The 18,974-nt window shown below is 49.8% G+C and overlaps 1 protein-coding gene and 1 long non-coding RNA gene across 4 annotated transcripts in view; one reads left to right on the forward strand and one right to left on the reverse strand.

The window, feature by feature from the left end:
* On the reverse strand, window positions 1–8,007 carry LOC129539796 (uncharacterized). Of its 3 annotated transcripts, none has more exons than XR_008682521.2 (4): window positions 6,865–8,007; window positions 5,789–6,039; window positions 5,507–5,697; window positions 1–3,100 (listed from the first exon to the last, which is right to left on the reverse strand). It is a non-coding gene; the product is annotated as an uncharacterized LOC129539796 (long non-coding RNA). The 3 variants fall into 3 exon arrangements; XR_016038670.1 differs by having other exon boundaries at window positions 1–1,527; window positions 1,692–5,697; XR_016038669.1 differs by having other exon boundaries at window positions 1–5,697.
* A 6,334-nt stretch (window positions 8,008–14,341) lies between these two features.
* LOC148776261 (putative speedy protein E7) overlaps window positions 14,342–18,974 on the forward strand; it is a 41,621-nt gene continuing 36,988 nt past the window's right edge. Inside the window, exon 1 of the mRNA XM_088841799.1 lies at window positions 14,342–14,372. Within this exon, the coding sequence (XP_088697925.1) occupies window positions 14,342–14,372 (31 nt within the window). The remainder of the gene's footprint in view (window positions 14,373–18,974) is intronic.

An 18,974-nucleotide genomic window follows, 5' to 3' on the forward strand; every position in this document is an offset into this window, starting at 1 on the left:
TCTTCCAATCCACGAACACGGTATATTTCTCCATCTATTCATGTCCTCTTTGATTACTTTCACTAGTGTTTTATAGTTTTCTATGTACAAATCTTTTGTTTCCTTAGGTAGATATATTCCTAAGTATTTAATTGTTTTCATTGCAACAGTGAATGGAATAGTTTCCTTAATTTCTCTTTCTATTTTCTCATTATTAGTGTATAGGAATGCAAGGGATTTCTGTGTGTTGATTTTATATCCTGCAACTTTGCTGTAATCATTGATTAGCTCTAGTAGTTTTCTGGTCATAATTATGTAAGCTTTAACTGGTGGGCTAAGTGATGGAGGGTACACCGGGCTTCTCTGCACCATCTATGCAATGTCCTGTGAATCTATAATGATTTCAGAATTAAAAATGTTTAAAAAAGAAAGAACCAGAGGATTTATAGCAGAGTCAATATGCAGATTTTCAATAGTAAACATGTATTCCTCTGAACTGGCACATGCTTTTTAAAATCTTTTTCCTGGTTTTTTTTTTTTTTACAAGAATGTCCAAAACTTTTCCTTCAGAAGGAATTTAGACAAGTGCCAGTGAATGAAGTGATGCCTGTTATACCTACGGGAGGAAGCCAGGAAGGGAGCAAGGTTTAGGATGCCTTCTGCCTGAATACCAAGAAGCCACCGAGGTGAACAAACCCCAACTGTGCGGCTCCCAAAGCCTGAACTACCCACTGCCTTCTCATCCTCCTCTTATGTGGGCTTGGGCTTGTAGCGGCTGCCATGATGGGCCAGTGGCACATCCAAAGTGGTCCTTCTGAACCAGAAATTGTTCTTTTCCATTTGTTCACCTTTTTAAGACAATTTCCTTTCTTTCCATTTCTATCTAAGCCAACAGCTATAAATAAGTCAACATCATGGTCTTCAAAGGCCACCCAATCTGTGTTCACAGATTCCATTCATATGACCATTGTAAGCCCCAGAGATGAACAAGCCTTCCCAAGCAAGTTATTTATAACTATTAACGGTGATAATTGAAAAATACATGTGCAATTTATTTTTGAAGCCACATAGACTCACTGAAGCTGATCCTCTAGTTATGGGACTAGACTGCATTCACATTGCTTTTGAAATAGTCTTCAACAATCAAAATAAGGGAATTCTCTGGCAGTCCAATGGTTAGTGTTGCTGGCCAAAATCTTGACCTTCTCTGCCCACCGAAGCTGAATTAAGAACATGGAAACAGAGTTTAGAAAATAGAAAGCTGGCTTTAATTCCCAGTAGGTGGAGGGGGGAACACAGTAGGCCTATGCCTCAAGAACTGTGCCGTCCCTCCACGAGGAATCTGGAGGCTTTTATAAGGCAAGGGCTTCCAGTCAGGAGTAATGAGGCACAAACGTGATGGGATCTTGAGTTCTTCCTCTTGCGTTGTTTCAAAGACAGTCTTTAACTGGCGTCAGTAACCCAATAATTTAGTATGGAAGTCTGGTGGCTCTGCAGTCTTCCTTCTGATATGTAACTTCACGGGGAAGGGTGTTGTATGGGTAATTACTGGATATAGGATGTATTTAGCATAGAGTCAAAGGAGAAAAATGTGAATTGTAGCTCTTGCAGAATTAGGGGCAGAAAAGCAAACTTAGTTACAGACATTCAGAGTTAGAACAGTTAAAGTGAGAAAAACTAGGCATGTGCAGGCCTGTCGCTGTCCTCTTTACCTTCTTTGCTCTCAGGAAAGGGAAGAGAAAATCCCACTCCTCTCCTTTCCTTCTCACCGCGGCACTAGGACTCGGAGCTTTCACTGCTGGGGGCCCAGGTACGATTCCCGGTCAGGGAACTAAGATCCTGCAAGCCTCAAAGAGCAACCGAAAAACAAAAGCTGAAAAATAAAGTCAAAATAAGAACCATCTAGACAGGACCTTAGGAGAATCTAAAGGACCTGCCAAACAAGAGGTTAGCAACCAACGGAGTCCAGCCAAAGGAGTAGGCCAGGTCTGGGATGACAGGACCAGACTGGCTCCTGGGACATGGCACACAGAGTGGAGCTCTGTCCGTGGGGCCCCAGTCCTTTCTCCCCCTCCCTCTTGCCCAGCAGGATCCTCATTCCCCTCCGACCCTAATGGCCAGGTTTTAACCGAGCCCCCCACCAGAAGAGGCACCTTCTCTTGAGGCCTCCTTCCCACCTCCTCTCCCATGAGAGTGAATAAGCTGGGTTTGGCTGGCCCCTCATCCTGCTTGTGGGTATTACAGCTGACTCACCAGACCATGCTGAGCACACGGTTTGCAATATTGAAGCAATTCACTTAACATGAGATCATATTTCCCTCTGTCATTACATATTCTTGGAAAACATGATTTTTAATGGCTGCAAACATTGCCAGGACCATCTGCTTACTTGATGTTGGCATTCAAACTGGCAGACAGAGCAAACAGATTTATGGCTACCAAAGGGGAAAGTTCAGGGAGGGATAAATTTGGGATTAGCAGATACACACTACTATAGATAAAATAAATAAACAACAAGGTCCTACTGTATAACACAGGGAACTATATCCAATATCTTATAATAAACTATAATGGAAAAAATTTGAAAATAAATATATAATATTTATATTATATATATATAACTGAGTCACTTTGCCCTGCACTAACTTACAACATTGTAAATCAACTATTGTCTGTTGTTGCTCTTTAGTCACTAAGTCCTGTCTGACTCTTTGTGACCCCATGGACTGCAGCACGCCAGGCTTCCCTGTCCTTCACCATCTCCTGGAATTTGCTCAAACTCATGTCCATTGAGTCGGTGATGCCATCCAACCATCTTATCCTCTGTCGCCCCCTTCTCCTCCTGCCCTCAGTCTTTCCCAGCATCAGGGTCTTTTCCAGTGAGTCAACTCTTCACATTAAGTGGCCAAAAGTCGAAAGCATCAATTAGACTATACTTCAAATCAACTATACTTCAATTAAAAAAATAATAAGGCAGTTTCCTATCCATTTGAACAAGCACTGTAATAATCCAATTATTATCCCAAACCAATCTGGAAAGGGTAAGGTTCGACTTTTAAACCTTCAGGGCAGTAGTCAGGTAGAAATCTTCTTCCCATGCATAGTCCATCTTCAGATAGGTCTGAAAAAGAGAAAGGACCCAGTAGTCCGCTGTATGGGGCCCTCAGTAAAGGTTATGAGAAAGTCGGGTGGTAACAACAACCTTGTTTATTGAGCATGTACTAGTTTGCAGCCCTTACACAGAGTACTCTGATAGAGAACTGTCACCGCTCCTTCATGGCAGCATTTTTAGCCCAAAATGAATGACAAGAGGACAAATGACAGCTACTCATTGTGAGAGCTGAGGTTCAAGGTGGCTCCGTGGTAAAGAATCCACCTGCCAGTCCAGGAGACATGGGTTAGATCCCTGATCTGGGAAGATCCCACAAGTCACAGAGCAACTAAGCCCGTGCACCACAGCCATTGAGCCTGTGCTCTGGAGCCTGGGAGCCGCAATTACAGAAGCTCTCATGCCCTAGAGCCTGTGTGCCACAACGACAGGATGGCCCACACTCACTGCAGCTGGAGAAAAGCATGCAAGCAAGGAAGACCCAGCACAACCACGATAAATAAATGGATAGAATTCTTTACAAAATAAAAGGATTCAGATCAGTGTATGGAGCCGGCAAGCAGCGTCCCACAGTGAGGGTCCCTGCGCCCCTGTCCTGCACAGGTATTTCCTGGTCAAATATAAGAGAAACCCACCCCTCTCCATTGCCGGCTGTTCCTGAGAACCTTCCCTCTGGCTTCCATTGTTCTCCATCTTGTATCTGCCAGTAAAACAGGACACTTGTGTTTCCAAAAAGTGTTCACAAGAATACCTCCAATCTTACCTGCTGTCCCTGAACCTGGCATTCTTCACCAAGAGGTGGAATCTAAGTCCTCTTGCCTTGATCCTGACCAGCCTGGAACTTGCTTACAGTCAAGAGTGTAGCAAAAGTGTCACACATGGTTTCCAAAGCTAGCTCATAAAATCTGAGGCCATTTCTACCTGGCAGCTGGAATCCCTGAGACTCATTAAGAAGGATGACCTCACTGAGGCCCCCATGCTGGGGAGATGTTCAGGCCATGTATAGGTGTTCTGGCTGAAAGTCCCAGCCGACAGCAGCAGCCGCCACAAACACAGGCAAGCCTTTGGATGATTCTAGGTCTCAGCCGCTCTGTATCCCCAGCTGAGTCCTCACAGATCGTGGAGACTGGCCAAGGGGGCCAATGCGGCTCACGAAGTGTCATGACAACAGGACATGGAGGACAAACTCTCTGACGAGTGTTGCCACTTTGAAGAGTATTTATGAATAGTCAGTGCTCAAGAAAACTTGAATTTCCCCGAAAGAAACTTGAAAATGAAGGCAAAATAACCCAAAACTCACAAAGCTCATAGCTCTGTGGAAAGGCTTAGGGAACTTGGTTAATCCCAGAGGCCCAACTGGAGACTCCCAGCATCACCACCCAAGTGAAGGTCAAAGGGAGAGTTGGGTCAGCTAAGTGCTGGCCCCTAAGTCCCCAGATGGCTGTCAAGAGAGACCGGTTCTCCTCCAGTTGTGCATGCCCTGCAGAAAGAGAACAGAGTGGCCTTGGCTATTCCTTCTAATGGGTGAGACTCAGGTGGTGGGCACACGGGCCACGGGACAGCATCATCGAGAACAACACGGCAGCCACTTTCCTGGCACATGCGGTCCCAGGTCTGTCAGGCTGTCACCAGCCTCCCCAGTCAGACGTGACTCGGCTCATTTCTGGGTTCAGGTCAGCAAGTTGGATGGAGAAAAACAAAGGGTTCAACCCAATCCTCCAGGAAACGGGGGAGAGGAAGTTCCTCCCCTCAAGGTGACCTTGAGAAGAGGGGAAGAAAATTCCCACCTAGAAGTCACATTTACATCCCAGGTGGCTTGGTGGTAAAGAATCCGCCTGCCAATGCAGGAGAAGCAGGAGACGTGGGTTCAATCCCTGGGTCAGGAAGATCCCCAGGAGGAAGAAATGGCAACCCACTCCAGTATTCTTGCCTGGAGAATTCCATGGACAGACGAGCCTGGCGGGCTGCAGTCCATGGGGTCGCAGAGTCAGACACGACTGAGTGTGCGTGCACACATCAGACATCTTCTTCAAGGATTTGGGGACCGACTTGCCCACCATTCCCCACAAGGCATGTGTGTTAAAGTTGTTTCTACAGCACACTCTGGGCTCACTGATGCTCACAAGAGAGACCCAGATAACGAAGAATGTGCCCCATGTGTCCACAATTCAAGACCTGCTCAGAGAGGGAGCACTGGCTTGAGCTGGGAGAGTCTGAGCCGGGCCCACTGGTCCCCTTTCTCTCTGAAGCCAGGTCAGACCCGGCGCATCTCTGCCCCGGCCACGCACTGCTTTGCACAAAGTGAGCACTCATCCTGGTGGAGCACTGGACGTGGTGGGGGGTGGAGGGAATGCGCTGCCCAGCCCCGGGAGGGGGAGGATTCATGGAAAACACACAGCCACGCTCAACCAGACACACCTTGGTTTCCTTGGAAGCCAGTAAGACACAGGAGAAAGAGGCTCAGGGCTCCCCTGGAGGCTCCCCTCCTTCTGCCCCATTTCCGGGCACCAACCCTCCAGGCTTTGTGTTCAAGTCTGGTCTTAGATGAGGTCAGGTTGGGCAGGAAGGTGTCAAATAAGCAGATTGGAGTCCCTGTGTTCCTAGAGTTGCTGCCAGATGGAAAAACAAACACAAGAATAGGATTTTTAAAATACTGGCAGTTTCTGAGGACCACTTCCTCCCCCATTTCCCTCGGAACACCTTTGGGCTCTGGGGACAGCAGCTCCCATTTGGACTTTTCATCTCGTGTGTTACCAGCAACAGCTACATCCTCTGGAGGCTGGTGCAGTTCCCCTTGAGCATCCCCAGTGGCTCAGCAGTAACGAATCAGCTTGCAATGCAGGAGCCGCAGGAGATAAGGTTGGATCCCTGGGAAGATCCCCTGGAGGAGCATGGCAACCCATTCCAGTATTCTTGCCTGGAGAATCTCATGGACAGAGGAACCTGGTGGGCTACAGTCCATGGGGTCACAAAGAGTCGGACAGGACAGAAGAACTTAGCACACACACACGTGCAGTTCCCCTGGTGTGACAGTGCTCCGTCAATGCTGGCCAAATCACAGGAAAACTTGGAGGCATTTTAAGACTCTTGCTCACCTCTGGGCCTGAGCCTTTGGGTTTCAGGGTTCTCATGGTCCCCGCTAGTATGGCAAACACCTCCTGAGTGGCCAGAAGGCTAGCAGACCATCTCTGCACTAGATGAGTGTGGTCTGGGGGGCGAATGCCTCACTCACAAGCCTCATCCACAACTTGGAAATCTACCGGGTCCTCAGCACCTGAGAAAGCTCCAATCTTTCCAAAGGCCTTTTGCACTGTAGCTCGTTCTGGCTTCCTTGCCTGGAGGACGAGCCTCTGCCTCTCCCCACACACCCTCAACACACAGTCCCCTCTCTTGACCACAGGCCTTGGAGGGACTGCTCTCCCTGAGCGTGAGAATTTCAGAGATGGAAGGAATCTCTCATTTGCTGCAAAGGCAGCTTCCAGCTGGCACTGGGCTTCATCCTGATGAAGTTTCACCCTCTGGTGAGGATGGACTGGAGAGAACACTTCATCCACAAGCTGGCATCCCCTCTCCCCACTCCTGGCTCCAGCTCTGCCTTCCCCAGGAAGTCCATCCCAGCCAGGGAGGGCACCCAGGAACTCCAATCTGATGGTGTAAACCTTCTTGATTACACCCCTCCAGGTCCCCTCAATAATTAAATGTGGGAAGAGAAGGTAAAAGATGGCCGTGACAGAGACTGCGTCGCACCGAGCACCCCACCCTGCACTGCCTCTTACCTCCCAAATAGTAAAGAATGAAGCCATCCAGCTGCTATGCATCAGGCAAATTCAAGGACTGTGGACACAGCAAGAAAGAGAGCAAAGGCGACTGGAAGCAGCTGTTTCTCCCGCTGCACCACCATCTCCCTCGGAAATGACATTTATTTCTAACAATCCCAAGCCTCTGAGTCACCGGCTGCCCTGATTCTTCCTGCCAGCTGCAAATTTTTGAAGCTCTCTGTCATCAACAGGAATGTCCACGATTGCTCATGGTCCCCACAGCCCTGGGGCCTGGCTTGGTGGCAGAGTACAGGAAAGGGACACGCTGGACAGTCATGGTTTGGCAGACTAACCACCCCTGCTCCGATCTGCAGATGAAAACCCCAGTCCCGCAGAATCTCACCTCTAAGGGCCACAGATCAGCTATAAGGCAGAGACAAGAGGATGGGGCCAAGGGAGGACATCTGGGGCCACATTTAACTCTTGTCGGTTTTTCTTAAGGCCCCTTATCTTCTTCCAGCAGATCCCAGACACCTCCAGTCCCGGAATCGAGGGTTCAAACTGGTGTGTCCTTTCCCCTTCACAAGTCTGTGAACAGAACAGACTTGATTGGAGCCAACTGTTCTCCTTTCTGAAGATCTGAGCTGGAAAGTCTCACATCCATCCTTTCAGGCTTGAGGGCCCCGGGGAAGCTGAAGGCAACTGCAGCCTGGGAACAGGGGAGGTGGTAGAAGTAGGGGAGTCTCCTGGTAACCCTGATGCAGAGTGCGTGCAAATGGACATCAGCAGATGTGGAGATGATGCAATGTCTGGCCAGGTATAAAGAAAACCCAGAGCAGCGTTTGGACAAATGTGCTACCTTGATTTCCATCCAAAAAGCAACAGAACTCAAGGTGAGAGCTGTCAACTCATCCAGATGGCAGGTAGAAAATCAAGGCCAAGGTCAGAGCACACGCTTGCTTCCAAAGTGGGCACTCACTCCAGACGGATCTGTGGGGATCCGACAAGTAAGCACTGTAAACTCCTCAAGCCACTGGTTACTCCAAAAGCACCTTCCCCTTCACGAACATCACAGGATCTGGGGTTTAAGGCAGCATCAGTGCTCAGGGACGCCCCGTCTGTGTAAAGGGTTTGCTGGTGGTGCCCGGTTCTCAAGTTACCTATTTGTGTCAACCTGGAGAAGCCGTGGGACAGGACATGAGCAAGATGGCAGTATTTCAAACAGACACCCAAACACCTGTTTTTCTTATGAAGTAAAAACAAGTTAATAGTCACACCAAAACCATGAAGAAAACCACAAGTGACCCAAGGATTTCTGACTCACCCCCAGTCTGAGTGCTTCGTGACATTCCACCCAAAGCCATCAGCCACCTTCGGGGGCACAGGAATGCCAGTCAGCAGTCCTTCTGTTTCCCTAACTGGGGTGAGTACCCACGTGTGCCTGCTCCCAGACAGCTCTTGCTTTCAGATTTTTTTTAAAAAAGAAGAAAGAAAGAATAAAAGAACAACAGTCAAAAAAAAACTACGCAACTTTCCCTTAAGCTCAAGTGACTAAGTCAAGCTGGCAGGGACCCTCCCTCAGACCATAATTGTGGGAAAGCTCTTGCAAAACAGTGTTCTCTTAAGATAAACTGTGTCTGTTCCCAGCAGCCAAGTGCCACACCTGAGAGAACCAGTGAGAGGTTTCCTTTAAGGAAACTTCGAGAAAACACTGAGAAAGCTCGCTCTCCTACGCGCCAGGAATAGCTGTGAAGACTGACTTTTACAGCCTGAGAAATACTTTTTTTTTTTTGTCTTTAAAAAAGAAAATATTCAGCACAACATCCACCCAATTCTGGAAACTTGTGTTAGCAAGCTCTAACTCAGTCTGGGACTCTGTGACCTCCCACAAGTGGAGGGTCTGTCACATGCCAGACACAAGTCAAGGCCCTTTTCTGGCCTTGAAAAGCCAAGCCACGAGTCCAGCGTCCACCAGAGCACCAGGCCAGCCAGGCCCCAAAGCCCTCCTGGACTTGTCACACTCTATGTACACAGCTCAGGGCGCGTGGTCACACCTGCAGGGAAGTGGGCCTGGCCCCCAAGCCCAGGCTGCCTTCCTTGGGCGGGACCACAGGCTCAGTGCGGCGCGGGCGGGCGCCGTGAGGTTGCCTGTTCCCCACTCCGCCCCCAGGGAGGGCAGCGGGGCAGGGGAGGGCTGGGACCATCTACCCCACTCATTTCCCCCTCGGGGCCTGACCGGAACCTTGAGGTGGCGGAAGAGGGGACAGCCCCACCTCCACCTGCCCTCTGCCCAGCATTGCTCTTGGGCACCCAGACCCTCCACCCAGCTGCCCTGCTGTGCCTACGCTGGTTTTGGCCCCCTGGGGGCTCGCGGGGGCCCAGCCCACTCAGACTCCCAGGGCTGCTCCCCGTAAGCCGGCGAGAGCCCGGGGCTCAGGGCCTCGCAGCGAGGTAGCAGCTGGGACTCAAAGGAGAAACGAAGCGCAGGCGTATGGAGCTGTCTGGGGCCCTGGGAGAGCAGGGGCCGGGGGTCAAAACCCCACCTGCAAGAGCTACCCCTCTACACACGTGTCATGTGAGCGTCAGCCTAGGGCACAGGGAAATCTGACTCTGCTCAAAGAAAAACCTCTCCGGAGGTCGCTGCAGGTTACGGGAACCCCTCCATCAAACCCCGCCTCCCAGGAGGGCGGAGCTTGTTACCTCTGCCTCTCGGTTGATTGTTTCCTGAGATGAGGCACGAGAAACGAACATTCACCGAGGGCCTGCTAAGCGTTCTCACTAGATTTCAATACAGTGTTACGGACCAGAGTTCTTGGCCGCTTTAATCAATAGAAACTGATCAGAGGCCCGCCAAGAAATTCAGGCAAGGCTTTATTGGGGCCCCTGCTGCAGCAGAGGGGGCTGAGAACCAGCCACAGGTTTCCTTGTTTGCTCCCTCCCCAAGGCGGGGCGTTGAGTTGATTCCTTATTTGCGGTGAGGGTAGGGGTGTGTGCAGGGGGCATGCGCAGTACCCTGCTTTTGCTCCCAGCTCTCCAAGTTGGGCTTCCCTTGTAGCTCAGCTGGTAAAGAATCTGTCTGCAGTGCGGGAGACCTGGGTTCAATCCCTGGATTGGGAAGATCCCCTGGAGAAGTGAAAGGCTACCCAGCCCAGAATTCTGGCCCGGATAATTCCACAGACTGTATATAGTTCATGTGGTGGCAAAGAGTCTGCTGAACGACTTTCACTTTGACTCCAAGTTGGGCTTTTTGGTATCTTTGTACCTCAATATCCTCAATTTGCCCCAACTGCGCATACGGGCGGTTATTTTTAATCACATACAGTTTCTTTGTATTTTGTTGCCCCAGAAGAGGTGTATCCAAGTGCAAGCATTGCATCATTGCAGCAAAGGGTCCCAGGTCCCAGCTTGTTTCAGTAGGATCACAGCCAACTTAAAAGGTGGGCAGTTTTTCCCATTTTAATTAAAAGACACTTGCTCCTTGGGAGAAAAGCTATGACAAACCTGGACAGCACATTAGCAGAAATATCGCTTTGCTGACAAAGGTCTGTATAGTCAAAGCTATGGTTTTTCCGGTATTCATGGATGGATGTGCGAATTAGACCATAAAGAAGATTGAGAGCCAAAGAACTGATGCTTTCGAACTGTGGTGCTGGAGAAGGCTCTTGAGAGTCCTTGGGATAGCAAGGAGACCAAACCAGTCAATCCTAAAGGAAAACAACCCTGAGTATTCATTGGAAGGATTGATGCTGAAGCTGAAGCTGCAATAGTTTGGCCACCTGATGCAAAGAGCCAACTCACTGGGAAAGACCCTGATGCTGGGAAAGATTGAGGGCAGGAGGAGAAGACGGCGACAGGGTGAGATGGTTGGATGGCATCATCGACTCTATGGACATGAGTTTGAGCACTCTGGGAGTTGGTGAAGGACAGGGAAGCCTGGCGCGCTGCAGTCCATGGGCCCGCCAAGAGTCACCAAGAGTCACAACTGAGTGACCGAACAACAAGAATAGGTGAAGAAGCTGAAGCCGAAGGAGATGATGTAATGTGTGCAGGGCCTCACGGGCAGCGGTCGGGCCGCCAGCCCCGTCCGTCGGCATCAGAGAACTGCCCGTCGCTGGCCTGCAGTCACACACGCAGGCGGCGGGAGGAACACACAGCCTGGCACTTTCCAGCCGCACCTGGCAGAGGCCAGTGCCCTGGAGGAAAAAGGATCTGCAGGGTCTCATGCTTGAGCCTCTGCCACAGGGTGGCCCTCGGCTCTGGGCGTCTCGGGAGAAGCTGGGGGTGCGGCGGTGCAGAGGGTCTGCTCCCCGGAGGGCATCGCTGAGCGGCCTCCCCGGACGCCCTCTGGCGCCTCTCGTCAGCATCACAGGTGTCGGCTGCTGTACGGCCGGCTGCACGTGTGCAGCCATGTCTTTAGCCAAGACATTTCTACAAATCTTTTTTATGGGTATTGAATTTGAGAGTCGTAATGTCGCGGAGAGTCGGACACGACTGAGCGACTGAACTGAACTGAACTGAACTGAATGTTCCCCTTCTGCAGCACTTAGAGTCTGGCTCACCCCTGAGGCTCCAAACCCAGCCATCAGCAGGAAAAAAACCCTCTGAATCTCAAGGAAAGAGAAAGAAATCACTCCCAAAAGCCAAGACCCCCTCTCTGCACACCTTAAGACTGCCTCCTTCAGCGTCTGCAGACTTAGAATGATGTGGAAAGTGACAGCTTCGACACTCCTTGGAGGGGAGCGTGCAGGCAGGCCCCACGAGGCACAGGACATGCGGGCTGGTGAGCAGAAAGGGAGAAAAGCCAGGACTCATAGTGCCTATTGTCCAAAGGTCTGCACATCCACTGGCCATGGCTGCTTATTGCAACTTAGGTGAGGCGCATGACTTTTACCTGGATAGAGTCTTTAAAACCTGGTGGCCCTACAGGTGAAAATAATAAAGATTTTAGTGAAGACTTAATGAAGCCAAGAAAGCTTGTGGAACATTCTAGAAAAGAGCTCTTTAACTCTGCTGTTCATTGGCTTTCTAGTTTATTTTTTACATTGCATGAGCATTTTTGTTAACTGGCGCATAATTACTGTACAGTGCTGTGTCAGTTGCTGCTGCGCCGCAGCGAAGTGACTCAGGTATGAGTGTACAGCTACCCCTCCCTCCTGGACCTCCTGGATCTCCTTCCCGCCTGGCTGTCCTCCCAGCCCTCTAGGTCATCACCGGGCACCAAGCCGAGCTCCCTGCGCTCGACAGCAGCTTCCCACTGGCTGTCTGTTTCACACGTGGTCGTGCATTTATGTCAGTACTACTCTGCCAATTCGTTCCAGCCTCCCCTTCCCTCCACCCCGCATCCACATCCACGTGTTCATTCTCTCTGTCTTCATTTCTGTTCCTGCCCTGGAGACAGGTTTATCAGCTCCATTTTTCCGGACTCCACAGATATGCACTAATCTGTGATATTTGTTTCAGCATCATACTCACTGTTGTTTCCACAGGGTGGGACACCAGGTAAATTCTTAATATTCATGCACTTTCTTTCTGCTTTTTGGCCTAGAGCTCTGTAAGTAACCGGTCATATCTTGACCTCTCTTCACAAACGTGGATTGATCTGCAAAGCCATTCACTGGAGCTTTATATATAGTTGTAAAAAAGTTGGCACTGGATATTTGTCCCATAAGTTGGGGATGGTTACATAAATTATGTTTACATCCATAAGATGGAAGAAACAGCAGCAAGTCCGAGATGATATTTTTCAAGGCTATTAAATGATGTGGAAACATGGTTATGTAAGCGTGCTCTAATGTTAAGTGGCACCAGTCTCACCAAACCTTTGCCACATGCCAGGCACTGTTTAAAACACAACCGAGCACCAGCCTAAATGTAGGATCTAGGCACTGTGATTAATCCCCGTTTTAGAGATGAGGAAATTGAGGCACAGAGAGTTTATGTTTCTTGCCCAGCTCAGACAGGTATAGTCAAGCTCCAAACCCTGGAAGTTCGGCTACTGAACTGGTGTTTGTAACCACACTCATCATTCTGCCTTTTAAGGAATATGTGTCAAATCATGCATTGAGGCCATTAATTAGGGTTTGCTAGAAACCTACTTCTTGAAAGGTATTATACTGAATGTTTGACCCCAGAGTCAAGATGGGAAGGTAGGGAAGAGATGCAGAAGCATAGCGCTGGTGAGCGCTCACAAAGCAACAGCTGGTATGGCCCCATCTGTGCAATGGTTGGGCAATGAACATGGGCAGTGCTTGTCTCTGGGGCTGGATTTCCACCCAAATGGATGTTCTTCCTTGCATTTTCCTGTTGGAATTATTTTCATTTATGGTGAGTATGATTTGCTTTTACAGAGACCTTTTGAAAAGGTCAGAGTTTATCATAGTCCAGTTGGGGCAATATGCCATAAACTAATAAAAAGGGAGATGTAATACCCCCTGCAATGCTCATGGCAGCACTGTTTACAATAGCCAAGACATGGAGGCACCCTAAATGTCCACTGGCAAGGGAATGTATAAAAATGCAGTGTATTGTAATGGAATATCACTCAGCCATAAAAAAAGAATGAAATAATGCCATTTGCAGCAACACAAATGGACCCAGAGAGTGTCGTACTAAATGGCATAAGTCAGAGAAAAGCAAACACTATATGATATCACTTATTTGTGCAATCTAACATGATATAAATGAACTCATTTACAAAACACATACAGATTCAGACATAGAAAACAAACTTGCAGTTACTAAATGGGAAAGTGGGAGAAAAGGATAAATGAGGAGTTTAGGGTTAATAAATACAAACTACTGTATAAAAACTAGTTAAGCAACAAGATCCTACTGTATAGCACAGGGAACTATATCCAACCTCCTGGAGTAAGCCATAATGGAGAAAAATCTGAAAAAGAATATGTATGTCTATGTATAACCAACAGAGAAGGCAATGGCACCCCACTGCAGTGTTCTTGCCTGGAGAATCCCAGGGCGGGGGGAGCCTGGTGGGCTGCCGTCTCTGGGGTTGCACAGAGTCGGGCACGACTGACGCAACTCAACAGCAGCAGCAGCAGCTTGTGTAACCAAATCACTTTTCTGTACACCTGAAACTAACACAACACAGTCAGTCAACTATGCTTCAAATTTTAAAAGAGGAAGCTGTCAACCGCTGCCCTGGCCAGTGGGGGTGGGAGGATTCGCGGGCAGGGAAGGCCCGGCTGAGAGCCAGGCGCGCACAGAGGTTGTATGCGGAGCGCCTGGAGTCAGGATCTGGGTGTGGTGGACTCAGCAGGGCACAGGAGTTTCTAGAAGGTTGGTTCTGCTGTGGTTGTTTTTCTTGAACTAAAAATGTTTGAAATGATGCAAAAGAGCACAATCCCTTTCCATTTCTTTTCTCAACCACTAGGAAAGGGCCCACCACACACCCAGAAGGGTTCCCTGGAAGGACAGGTGAAGGGTGGGCAGGGCCCAGCTCAGCCGTGGGAGAAGCAGGGCCCAAGCGGCTCACACCATGGAGGAGGTTCTGGGAACAGAAACCACAGGTGAGTCAGCGCGGGGAGAACTATGTGGAGAGTCTTTATTCCACTCCTCAGACTTGCAAAGAACTTTCCAGGGAAAGAGACAGCTGCCCCCACCCCCACAAGTCAAGTGGCAGCAGGCTCAGGTCACACGGGTCCTAACACAGTGCTCCTGCCCTGCCCTGCCGCGCTGACAAGGTCACAGGAGCCTCTCCTCCCAGCCTGAGGACTCTGTAACGGCCAGTGCACACCCACCCCTGGGGCCCCTGTGGAGATGGGCTCCCGGATGACAACGGTCACCATGGCATCTGTCGGTTAGCACTGGGTTTAATGAGGAAGTCTGGGGACTTCTCTGGTGGGCCAGTGGTCAAGAATCCACCTGGCAATGCAGCACACACAGATTCAGTCCCGGGTCCAGGAAGATCCCACACACCACGGGGCAGCTAAGCCCCGCGTGCCACGACCATGGAGCCTGCATGCCTAGAGCCCAGGAGCCGCAACCAGAGAGGCCGCCACCATGAGAGGCCCACTCGCCTCAGCTAGAGCAAAGCCCGAGCAGCAGTGAAGACCCTGCACAGCCAAAAAATATAAATAATTTTTTAAAAAAGAAGTTTGTTGATGCATCAGACTCAGCTTCCTATTAGTAAATAACCCCATTCCAAGTTTTCAAAGAAAAGTCTGTGTGTAGAGATGAGAAGGAAGGGAGCAAACTGAGAGGCAATTTTGCCCAGAGGAATGTGTCAGAAATACACCAACCCTGATCTCGCTAAACCCTCAGCACAGCTGACGACTCCAGTGCTGTGTGCCCAGCACAGTCAGCAGCTGTGATGAGGGTTTAGGCATTTAGGCTCAGTGTATTTCTGACTCAACTAAACTCTGGAACAGTGAGCTCCTTTCATGCTCAGCAGCCTCGTACCATGGCTTCTACTGTTACCCCCTCTTACTGGCAAGGAGCCGGAGGGTCAGCCAGCAGGTATCTGGCTCAAATCTGAGGATAGGTCAGGTTGTCTCCAAATCCTGGGCTCTTGGCCTCCCCGCTGCCCGGAAATGTGGCAGCAGAGGGCCTCCTTCTAATGTCAAGTAGACACAGGCAAGATACCCACAGCCAACACAGGGCCATGTTCAAGCTGGAAGGGCAGACAGCCCTGTGACTCCAAATGCCAGCAACGTGGCAAAACATCACCAAGCTGCTCCAGACTTTGTTCAGGACAAAACCAAGGGTGTCTGCAACTCCTGTGATGCAACAGCAACTCAGGCTGGAGAGAGAGAAAGGAGCAGGAGGAGAAAGACAGGCAAAGAGGGGCAGACACTGTCTCCCAGACCCTGGGTGTTGTTTAGTCGCTCAGTCAAGTCCAACTCTTTTGCAACCCCGTGGACAGGCTCCTCTGTCCATGGGATTCTCCTGGCAAGAATACTGGAGTGGGTTGCCATTTCCTCCTCCAGGGGATCTTCCTGTTCCAGGGATCAAACCAGTGTCTCTTGCATTGGCATGCGGATTCTTTACCACTGAGCCACCAAGGAAGCCCCTCCCAATCCCTGGGCCCAACCATAATGTGCCCTCTGCCAGCTGATGAGTTGCTGTCAGCAGGTTGGAAGGTTTAGCAGAAGTGCCTAGTGTGTGTAGAAAATGCCTAGTGTCCCTCAGTCATCTCAGCTGGGCATTCAGGGTCCCCCAGCTCTGTGCTTGGGTCTCCCTGTGACTCTGCAGTCACCGGGAACCCTGCCAGCAGCAGCCACCATTCAGCTCCAGCCACCTCTGGGGCCCAGGACCGTCCCTCCTTCACCTTGAGCACCACCAGCCCCGCTTTCTCCTTCTGGGCGTTCCCGGCTCCTCGTGCCTGGGTGAAGGAGGGCAGAGAACAGATCTCATTGCTCAGGGAGGAGGTACTTTCCTGAGACACAAGCTCTTAACCCAGGCCCACGGGTTGACAGGCGGGCTGTGCAGACCCTCTGCCTCTCCAGGGGGAGCTGGGCCAGCACTTCCTTGGGTTCTCAGAGAAACCACCCTGGTTAGATGGGTGAGCGCAGGAGGAAAGGCAGAGATGCCTTAAGGAATAAGCGTCCTTCACTCCACTGTCTTCCCTGGTGGCTCAGATGGTAAAGAATCTGCCTGCAATGCAGGAGACCCAGGTTCGATCCCTGGGTCGGGAAGATTCCCTAAAGTAGGGAATGGTAACCCACTCCAGTGTTCTTGCCTGGAAAATCTCACGGACAGAGGAGCCTGGTGGGCTGCTGTCCATGGGGTCACAAAGAATCAGACAAGACTGAGTGGCTAACAATTTCACTTTCACTCCACAGTCAGGCTCCACGTGATCCAGGACAGCGCCAGCAGCAGCAAAAAACGAGCATCAAGGACTCCCCTGATGGTCCAGTGGTTAAGAAACAGCCTTCCAGTGCAGGGGACACGGGTCTGATCCCTGATCACAGGCTTCCCAGAAACACAAGACCAACTCTGGAAGGGAACTCACCCAGGGAAACTCAACTCACTGTGGGCCTGCGGCAATACTCTGTCCCTTCATTCTTATACTAGTGTCCTGTTATCATGTATGAATTAAATACTCAAGTAATAGAGAAGTCCTCATTCACGCAAACATTGCAGAGATGTGCCAGGGCACACCCACACTCATGCTGTCATTTTGTACTAATTATTCTGGGAGGGGCCAAGCTGAACCCAAGGTCTGAGCTGCCTGTAGACAGCAACATCCAACAAGCAGAAGGAGGCAGAGGGAGGCGAGAGCCTGCACAGGGCAGCCTGAGGGATGTCAGGGAAGGCCTGATGGCAGAGGCAGAGGGGTCAGAGGACACACCCAGGCCCAAGTCCCTGAAGCACCCAGGCCTGGCCACTTGGCAGAATCGCAACCTCCATCACCCACTTAGCGTCTTAGGAATTAATTACCCGATTGCTCCTGGCAGAATCTGGGAGCTTGGAGGAGGCTGCAGGCAATCTGCAGAGGTCTGTAGAGCAGTGTTTGATGCCAAATATCAGAAGAACCCTCTGAGGATGGATGTTTATATTTTCACATTTACTATAGCTCTGATTGCATCTCAAGTTACTAATTCTCTGATAGAAGAACTTGGTTGTGATAAGTTTATCAACAGCAAATAGTTAAGGGATGAAACTACTGCAAGAGAACCTCTGTGTTCAGGACAGTCTTCTATCAGTCTAGTAGCTTGATTTTTTTTAAAAAAAAGTATATGAGAATAAGGCAATGCACTGATGAAAACAAAGGAAGCTTCTGAAAAAGCACCAGAAAAAATCGAGACAAAAAAGCACCATGAGACTCATCTAACATTCTTTTTTTTCTTTAGAGACTCCTCTAACATTCTTTTGAATTTGTATTGATCTGGATTCTTTTCCTTGCATTGTGGACCTGTCTTCCAGATTGCTCCACTAAAATGTAAAGGAGAGTTTTGTAAACCTGAAGCTTGATTAAGAAAAATTGCCAGTAAGTCTGGAGTAGAGGAACATTTGGAGGAGAATGGACACATATATGCATGGCTGAGCCCCTTTGCTGTTCACCTGAAACTATCACAACATGGTTAATCGGTTGTACCCCAATACAAGATTAAAAGTTTAAAAAAAAAAAAAAAGGAAGGAAAATTGCCAGTGATAAAGCCCATGATGATGAAGGAAATTAGAAAACAGTATAAAGAAAAGTAGAGGTTTTCAGAACATGTGTTTATTTATGCCAGACTCAACAGAAGTTTTTAGTGTAGGATTGGTTTTGTGTTTTAAGGGGGGTATCTCATATGGCAAGGAAAGTACCTACTACACGTATGTCATGTTTTCAAGAATATCCAAAATTTCTGGGGGAAAATTCTATAAAGAGTTAGATTCTAAGTCCCTACAGGGCTAAGTTAAAGGCAGATGCTTCCAGCTGAAGCCCAAGCATTCCTCCGGGGGGGTCTCAGCTTTGAAGATGTCAAGGAGAGTCCAGGATGGACAGACCCGGCGCTTCCCGAGGATGTGGCCTCACCGCTTGCATCTCACCCGCCCTGAACAATGCAGGCAGCGTTTACTACGTCTACCTCAAAAGTATCCTATTAGAAGACTGTGATCTAGTCACTCACGAAATCCAAGAGCCCACTGAGGCCAGAGAGGCAGGGCTGACTTTCTAAGACCACCAGAGTCAGATGACGAAACCCCAAAACCCAAATAGTTTACCCACTGATTTCAAAACCCACGGAGAGGCGTCAGGGCCTGGACTCCCTACTCCCCTGCCTGTTTTATTCTTGGCAGTGGTCCTGCACGTCTATCCCAGGCCAGCCCCCTGAGTCATCCTCTGCCCCGAGATGTGGGTCGATAACTGAGTTGGACCAAGGAGGCGGAGCTCCCAGAGAGGCCCGCCCCCCGAGTGTCCCGCCCCTATCTTCCTGGCTGAGCTGGTGCCCTGAGCTCTCTGGTCCTCTCCTCTCGATCAAGGCTCAGTCCAGGTCTTCCTCCAAGGCATGCTATACCGTTTCAGCCAGACTCCTGTATCACATCCCCCGGCAACATGGTAGTGATGATCTCCAGGGACTAGAACTCCCTCCCCAGGGGCCAGACCCAGGGCTTAGTGCTCTCCTAGTGCAGCAGACACAAAACGATGGTTTCCGACAGTCATAGGGAGAAACAGAGGGCCCCGA

The sequence above is a fragment of the Moschus berezovskii genome, chromosome 11 (genome assembly GCF_049115385.1).
Source record: "Moschus berezovskii isolate FMDL1 chromosome 11, NW_MosBer_1.0, whole genome shotgun sequence".
Taxonomy (NCBI): Eukaryota; Metazoa; Chordata; class Mammalia; order Artiodactyla; family Moschidae; genus Moschus; species Moschus berezovskii.